The following is an 8,927-nucleotide window of genomic DNA, read 5'->3' as shown; positions in this document are numbered from 1 at the left end:
ACGTCCTGACGGTGCCGCTGCATCAAAGTGTGGGGGGGGGGGGGGGGGGGGGGGGGGGATGGTGGCTGTTGGGCAGGACTGCTCTGCCGGCTAGATGGCAGGAAATCCGGATGGAGGGAGACTCTCGTCCATGGGGATTCAGCACTGCCACCCCACCCTGTCGTTCAGAACCACATAGAGCCCTTAGACAGGGCCTTACAAAGGAGTCAAAAATAGGGAGCCGTATTCCAGGAAGGATAATCATAAGATGCTAGTGGACACCAAGGTCATAATTGGATAGACCCGCCTGGTGGTGTGAACACACACACACACACACACACACACTGTTTTGTTCTGATTTTGTGTTGCAGGGAAGGAAAGTAAAAGTCTCTGGGTTGAGAGTCAACACTGAACAGGCTCAAGACATTAACCTTACGTCAAAACTTAGCAGATAGTTAGGACCTCTTCCTCAAGGAAGCCTACAGGTAGACTGTAACATCCTAACCACTGCACTATCCATTCTATCCTTTCCCCGAAAAAGGGTTAGGCTGAGTTTGATTTGTTGAACGGGAAAGACAGCCTTATAAAGGTGACACCCCTTCCTCCTGTAAGACTTCAGAATGCAATGAGGTGATTGTCAAAGAGACCAAGAGAGAAGAATATAAATATAGGTTATCCACACGCCCCCTCTCCCCATCGTTCCTCCTGCCCCTCCTACTTTGCCTGATGTCATCATTGGAGGAAGAGGTGGCGGTCTGTTGGTCGTGGAGATGGAGTGTGCGATTGTCATCATTGGAGGACAAGCCAGAGGTTGCTTGCATAGATATAAATATTCATGTGCGGCGCTTTGGTCTTTGGACTTTACGACAACGTCAGCGACCGTATTGGAAAGGGCAAAGACAAATAAAAGAATGCAGCGCCCCTGTTTACTTTGCCTTTGCCTCTCCAATATGGTGGCTACGTTGATGTTTCGTTGCAACGTGTTGAAGCAGTTATTGCGGCGTCTGTATATAAGTATATTTATATATATTTCTGCGTTTTGGCGGAGGTGGAGAGTGTGAGGTCATCATGAGAGGCGCGGAGTGGGGGTCGAGGTGTTCCTAATGAGGCGGTCGGTGTGTCGCCGGCGGGGGGACGAACGGGCAGAGGTGCTGAGGTCGGCAGTAAGCTGCGGAGACAGGTGCCAAACGCTGGTCCCCAGGTGGGGCTCGTCTCTGTAGTGTCTGTCGGCCGGCGGCGGCGCAGCGAGGCCCCGGGGGGGGGGCGGGGGGGTCACACCCTTAAGCACAACATCTGCTTCAGGTCGTTGGCGCTGTTGTTCGAGCTAATAGGCGATGGTGTGCGTTAGTTTTACAAACGTGACAACGTGAAGGCGCACCATCACACCGTTCTTATATTGCTGCTTTTGTGTGTGTGTGTGTGTGTGTGTGTGTGTGTGTGTGTGTGTGTGTGTGTGTGTGTGTGTGTGTGTGTGTGTGTTTTGTGTGTGTCGTTATTTTTGCTGCTTGTGTGTGTTTGTCTGTGTGTGTTTAGGTGTGACATTATATATGCTGTGTGTTTGTGTGTGTGCGTGCGTGCGTGCGTGCGTGCGTGCGTGCGTGCGTGCGTGCGTGCGTGCGTGCTGCAGTGTGGAACATGGCAGCAACAGGATGCGTGTGTCGTCAGCTATTCACACGCTGACAAATGTCTCCTCACCTGTCTGCATCCCGTCACTGACGGTTATATAACAAGTGCTTGTAATCACTTGGCTTCAGTTTCCATCCGTGCTCCTAGGGGCAAATGGGGCTGCTGTATCACTGTGTACGTTAACGTTGTACTGTATCATTGTGGTTAAGGCTGTGCTATTAGAACTACAAGTCGGGCTTGACTATATCGCTACAGGTTAGGCTTAATGTATAATTCAAGGTTAAGCTGTACTGTATCACTAATGGTTAAGCTTTACTGTATCACTGGAGGTTCAGGCTGTATTTTATCACTACAGGTTAAGCCTTACTGTATCACTAATGGTTACAGCTTTACTGTATCACTGTGTAGGCTGAAGCTTGCAGAGTTGCATCACTGAAACTGAAAACAGTTTTATTGACTCCTTTCCAGTGGAGTTGTGTTAAGCAGCCTCGTGGCCTTATGTGTCCACACAGCTTGTTTGTACTTAGAAACAGCAAACCAATCAGGACCTGGCTGGCGAATGTAGGTTTCAACGGGAACTCTGAAGAGACTTCTGTGATGGATTTGACTCATGGTTGATTTTGTACTATACTTAATTTCCTGTAGAGCTGTTTCTCTATATATCTACTGTCCATGACATTGCTTTTAAAAGGAACCCTCTCTGCTTGTCTATTTTGCCGGTGAGCTCTTTGCCACTATCTTCACTCTGTGAGACGTTCAGTGTACGTTTCTCTCCAAATGCTCAGTGTTCTTCTTCTATATGTCTTGGCAGCAGAGTTGATCGTAGAGAGGCTTCACGATAAGTCGGGCTCATGAGCATTCAGACCATAACTCTGGGTACTTTCATTATGTTAATGTTTGAGCAGGGACAGTATTTTGCACAAGCCAGACTATATCATGTCCAATATGTCGCTGTGTACATCACAGATTTCAAATGTTTAGGTGTTTTGAAGACGCCGCTCTTGTTTTATTGGGCTGCACAGAATTGAATGTAAAACGTGTTTATGCTTGTCTTACAAAACCATACAGTGTGACATGGTTAACGATCTTTGTTCACCGTCTGTTTAAAAATATCAACTTATGCATGGAAGAGTGTGTGTCATCTCTCTGAGGAATACGTAATTGGATTGGGTTTTTATCTGTCTGGAGACACTTTGTATTCAGGGAGGAAATATGCAAAATGCAACAACGTCTTTAATATTTCATGTGCAACACATACCATGAACCACCCTACATTAATAGTAGGCCTATGAATATTTGTTCTTTTTTTGTATCAACTTACCGTACTTGCTGTGTTTCATATCTTTACACGCACACTTCTTCTTTGAGTTTAACATAAGGACTTCTATCGTCATTCTACCTTGAGCAGAGGAGTTGCGACAGAAGCGATCCCCCACTGGGAGCATTGTGCCGGTGTGGATCTGAGTTGCTTCATGACGTCCCCGCGTCTCTGCTCCCCGCGCTGTGTGCAGTTTGACATGCAGAGGATCACGCTGGAGGAGCTCAAGCACATCCTCTTCCACGCCTTCCGGGACCACCTGACCATGAAGGACATCGAGAACATCATTATCAACGAGGAGGAGAGCCTCAAGGAAAACGGCGGCAACTGCGTGGAGTTCGAGGGAGGTCAGTATGTGTGCGTGTGTGTGTGTGTGTGTGTGTGTGTGTGTGTGTGTGTGTGTGTGTGTGTGTGTGTGTGTGTGTGTGTGTGTGTGCGTGCCTGTGTGTGTGTCTGTGTGTGTGTGTGTGTGTGTGTGTGTGTGTGTGTGTGTGTGTGTGTGTGTGTGTGTTCCAGTATGGGTTATAAAACAGTTTGTATGCATATATATATATATATATATATATATATATATATATATAAAAGCTTATTTTTTGCCTGAGGGGGGGGAGAGAGAGAGAGAGAGAGAGAGAGAGAGAGAGAGAGAGGGAGCTGAACCCACATCAGGTAGGATCTCTCAGTGTGCCCGTCATGATCCTGTGGCATTACTGCTCATTTATTGGTTAAGGGAGTTTGTGGGAGTGAAAGTGTGTGTATAGGTGCTCCTACATTTGTGGACCCCATCACCATCGATTCATTGTACAGCCTTCACGTTAAATTGCTTCTGTTGAGTTAAAAGCATTTAACGACATTTAGCAAATATTTCTTATGGTTTTCGTATTCCGTTTTGGTGTAAGTGATTTTGTAATTAGTGGTTTTGCTTAGTAGTTTGGATGAGTCAGCCGCTACCACTGTCTCAATATTTCAGGAAAGCATGGGCCTGCCAAATATCTACTTCATATTATGAATGGCTGATAGCGGTTATCTAGTGCATTTTGTTGCAATATGCCGAAATGAATATGTTTTTTTCTGGAAATGCTCAAATCATTTCAACTGTAGCTGCACTGCCATCGGGAACAACAGAGCATGGATTCACAATAATTATTTTTACTGTGTTCTCCAGAGTAGCTATAAAACAAAGCAAAACTAGACATCCCTCCTGTGTTTTACTTCTGCGCTGGTCATCAACAGAACCCAATCTGCGTGTGTTTTCAGATTGACATTCTAGGTGACCCTGAGGAAGTGGTCACCAAAAAGACCCTTTATTCACGCAATAGCTCCCTCTCTTTACATTCCAGAGGGCTTACTCTAGCGTGCTGCCCTGTGGCAGATCTGAAGGCCCGGTGCAGCGTCGAGACGTACCACTGAGGCCAGGAGGATGTCTCCCTTCTACTCAATCAGGCTGTTTCCCAGAGTGCTCCCATTCTTCTGCTGAAGAGATGAAGAGGTGTTCCCTGTCGTGTTAGCGCAGCTGAGTGGGTATACGGGAAGTGATGGATGAATTAGCTCGCCGGCGAGACGGACAGGTGAGGCTGGGTCTCTGGTGGAGGCTGGGGGAGGTAGACGCAGCTAATCAAAAGGACTCTGGCAGTGCAGACCCTAGTGTCTGGTGTCAAACGGCTCCTTCTAGGGAGTATTGATCCCGCAGTTTTCTTTTTTGCCGGCGCCTTAGGCATGAAGGTGCTACGTGAGACACCTGCCTCTTAGATCTTTACTGGGGACAACACACACACACACACACACACACACACACACACACACACACACACACACACACACACACACACACACACACACACACAGGTGGGTGGGACGGGGGGGGATTGCATGCAGTGTTCCTCCTGCTCGTTGATTGGCGTCGGAAACAATTCTACCTTCCACATTTCAACTTCTAGCAGGAGGACATGTTGTTCCTAGAGAGAGAGGCAGAGAGGGGAAGACGGAGAGAGAGGGAGGGAGGGAGGGAGGGAGAGAGAGAGAGAGAGAGAGAGAGAGAGAGAGAGAGAGAGAGAGAGAGAGAGAGGGGGGAGAGGGAGAGGGAGAGAGAGAGAGAGAGAGAGAGAGAGAGAGAGAGAGAGAGAGAGAGAGAGAGAGAGAGAGAGAGAGAGAGAGAGAGAGAGAGAGAGAGAGAGGGGGGAGAGGGAGAGGGAGAGAGAGAGAGAGAGAGAGAGAGAGAGAGAGAGAGAGAGAGAGAGAGAGAGAGAGAGAGAGAGAGAGAGAGAGAGAGAGAGAGAGGGGGGGAGAGGAGAGAGAGAGAGAGAGAGAGAGAGAGAGAGAGAGAGAGAGAGAGAGAGAGAGAGAGGGAGAGAGGGAGGGAGAGGGAGAGAGGGAGAGAGGGAGAGAGGGAGAGGGGGAGGGGGAGAGGGAGCTTGCTGATGAGCTGCAGCAATCTGGAGTGTGTGTGTGTGTGTGTGTGTGAAAGTGGACTTTGATGTATCTCGGGTTGTATGAGCAGATTGTGTGTGTGAGTGGGTGGGCGTGTGTGTGTGTGCTGGCGGGCTCGCGGGCATGCGTACGTGCGCGTGTGTGGGTGGGTGTGTGTTGGTGTGTGTGTGTCTGTGTGTATCTCCATATTTGTAGGAAAAGGTCTGCATTGGGGAGATGGAGTGGCACACATTACGTCCGGACCGTTATTAGATTTATTACTTCATTAATCTGATAACTTCGAAGGTTTGTTTTCGGCTGTGCTGGGTATGTGTTGAGGACCTAATGTCCATATATATTCATATTCAAATATGACCATATGACTGCTCGGAGATATAGCCTCGGGATGGGGCTGAATGCATATGAAGTATTTTAAGGATTGTCCTTTAAATGTCTTTAAAATGTCTTTATAACAAAATATGTAAAGCACGATGGGCTTTAAGCGTGCTATAAATACACTTGCCTACAGTAGCAATGAAGCTGAGGAAAGAAAGAAAGAAAGAGGGGAAGTATCAAAGATTAAAGAAAGAAAAAAGAAAGAAGAGATAGAAAGAAAAAATGAATGTCAGACAAATTGTATTTAAGACACCTTGCTCATTACATAATGTCCATATAGATTTTAGATATAGAAGATTTTAATACAACTACATAATTAACTATTAACAAAAAACTCCCCTTCTCTCTGTGTTCACTCTGAATACATATATATCCTTCACCATATCTAACGATAAACATATTTTTTTGTGTTACCATTTGCACAAATTTCCAAGACACATGTTGGTGGTTGCAGTGCCACCTAGTGGGTATGTTAGGTAGTCTGTATTTTGAGGTTCTTTTTATTGCACGTTCAGCTCTGTTCAGATCTGCCATTTATTAGATTTTATTTCAATTACTGAAAAAAATGATATCGTAATATGAATTCTCAAGGAGGCGTGATACTGTATTTATCAAAAAGATATTGGAACGTATTTATTCTTTGACCCTTTTTTATATATTGACAATTAAATGTACAATATTCACTTTACAGCAGCTTAAAAAAAAAAGAGTACTTCTAAATACTAGTACCCTAACCTGTAATCTAACAAAACTTTTATTGAATAAAATAATAATCAAAACGCTGCTATGAATGCTAGGAATTCTACACAGTATGAGCCCAATGATCGAACTTGATGTTAAATATATGCCTAAACTTTTAACAGAAATGTGCTTATATTTAGATGTGGAATGCAACAGAAATATCCCTAGACAGATACATTGCACTTGTAGTTGGCTCGCGTCCTGGCCGCCTAGTATCCGTCTGCCTTTGTATCATTTGCCCGTAATAAGTTAAGGACAGAAATAGCTGTCAACACCTCCAGCCTGCCAACGGAAGACATGCTTCCCTGGCTCATGGGAGGAAGTAGCTTTATAGCTTCAAGGTTCTTCCTGAATGAAGAAGGCTAAATATAGCTCTAAGAGAGCGCGTCAGAGCTTCATATTACTAGCCAGAGCTATTTAGAGCTAGGGAGAGCTATTCCGAGATAGGGAGAGGTAACCAGAGATAAATCGAGCTAGTCAGAGCTAAGTGGCACTAATCAGAGCTAACGAAAGATAGGGAGAGGTGAGCGTATCTATGTTCCCCGGGTCCTATGTTCCCCGGGTCCTATGTTCCCCGGGTCCTATGTTCCCCGCTTTGTATGTGACCGGGGACCATAGGACCCTGTGAGCAAATCTTTTTTTCGTAGGATGGTAGGGGCAAGTACCGCCTTTTTCGCCTCTGATTCGCCTGTGATTGGTTAGAATGTCTCTCCTCCGATTGGTTATGGTTAGGGTTAGGTTTAGGGTTAACCCTCGACCTAACCCTAACCCTAACCCTAAACCTGACCCTAACCCTAACCTTAACCCTAAACCTGACCCTAACCCTTTGCACCCGGGGAACATAGGACCTGGGGAACATAGGGATGACCCCTAGGGAGAGCTAGCAAGAGCTAGGGAGCGCTAGCCAGAGCTGGTGAGGGTGTAGTGCTAGCCTAAGCTATGTAGCGCTAGCAAGAGCTATTTAGCACCAGCCAGAGCTACATAATACTAACTAGAGTTACATAGTGCTACCTAGAGCTACATAAAGCTAGTCAAATGATGACATGATGACACTCTGTACTTCTTTCTCCTCTCGTGTCCTTCAGTGCACCCCGCCAAGAAGAACCGGCAGACGTGCGTGAGGAAGAGCCTCATCTGCGCCTTCGCCATGGCCTTCATCATCAGCGTCATGCTCATCGCGGCCAATCAGATGCTGAGGAACGGCATGGAGTAGCCGTGACCACTGTGAGCGGGACACACCAGAGCAACTTGTGCATGTGCATGTCAGCGGACGTTATATCGTCCCCTGTCCCGACCAAAACCACGAGAACGACCCACTCAACAGATGTACTAATTTATACACGCATAGAAATATATCCTGCCCCAGCCCTCCCCCCCCCCCCCCCACCCCCCTTGTCCACCTTACCCGCGGAGGCAGCATGAGGGGTCCTGACCTCTCTACCCCTTTAACCTGACAGGGACAATCAAGGGCTGACTTTCCACGTTCAAAACTCTGTGTTATCGTCTGTGACTCCCCCCCCCCCCCCTCCCCCCAAGATGCAATAAGAAGCTGTCAGTGCAGGAGTTCTGCTGTTGCCCCTCCCCCACTACCCCCCCCCCCCCCCCCCTCCCAAACAGGGTCCACCCCCTCGCTCTACCAACAGGGTCCACCCCCTCGCTACACCAACAGGGTCCACCCCAACACCTCCAGCCCCCCCCCCCCTCGCTCTACCAACAGGGACCACCCCCTCGCTACACCAACATGGACCACCCTGAACATCAGCCCATCCTCACACCACCAAACAGGGTCTCTGTGGGAGGGAGGGGAGGTGAGGAGGGGAGGTGAGGAGGGGAGGTGTTACGGGAGAGGGGGGACATAGTGAGGCGAGGGGAGGGGAGGCACAGTGACGGCATGGAAGGGGAGAAGGAGAGGAGCGGAGGAGTAGGTAGAGGAGAGCCGAGGTTACTGCGGAGAGAGGAAGGGAGGCATAGTGAGGGGAAGGAAGGGGAGGGGAGGCGAGGTAGAGAGGGGACAGAAAGCGTGGGTGTCTGGAGGCTGTCTCCTGGGCTTGGGGTTGCTGTCTGTGGGGTGGGGAACTGGGGACGGGAGGCTGAGGAGAAGAAGGAGGGAATAATTGGTGTCTTTTTTTAGTTTTCTGGAAGAAGGGTGATGGTACTGGCTGCCACTCCGGGGGAGATGGATCAGCCTACGTCAGGGCGAGGTGGAGGAACGCTACGACTTAGAGCTGTGCGTGTCAGTGGAGGGGCAGAACACGCTGGAAGGGCTGTGTGTTGCTACTCCTAATGTCCCCTCGCGTTCGACATACAGGTACTACGGATAACTTCAGTCGTGGATTCGCTCACAACCTAATCAGTGGCCTAGTAAGTTGCGGACAAGAACCTGAACTCTGTTGTAGTCCCGTCTGTTCCTCTCATTTCTACCTGCGGACCCTTGCAGCTCATCTTTGTCTCAGTATTATGTGTG

General features: G+C 48.1%; 1 protein-coding gene across 1 annotated transcript; it reads left to right on the top strand.

Annotated features, from left to right (window-relative positions):
* The first annotated feature begins 3,062 nt into the window (after positions 1 to 3,062).
* On the top strand, positions 3,063 to 7,979 carry LOC115560816 (calcium-binding protein 8). Its single transcript, XM_030380392.1, has 2 exons — positions 3,063 to 3,270; positions 7,549 to 7,979. Exons 1-2 carry the CDS (start codon positions 3,078 to 3,080, stop codon positions 7,674 to 7,676), a joined length of 321 nt encoding a protein of 106 aa, XP_030236252.1. The 5' UTR covers positions 3,063 to 3,077; the 3' UTR covers positions 7,677 to 7,979.
* The last annotated feature ends 948 nt before the right edge of the window (positions 7,980 to 8,927 follow it).

This window comes from Gadus morhua, chromosome 16 (assembly GCF_902167405.1).
Source record: "Gadus morhua chromosome 16, gadMor3.0, whole genome shotgun sequence".
NCBI classification, from domain to species: Eukaryota; Metazoa; Chordata; class Actinopteri; order Gadiformes; family Gadidae; genus Gadus; species Gadus morhua.
This window is presented reverse-complemented; position numbering and strand designations above follow the sequence as displayed.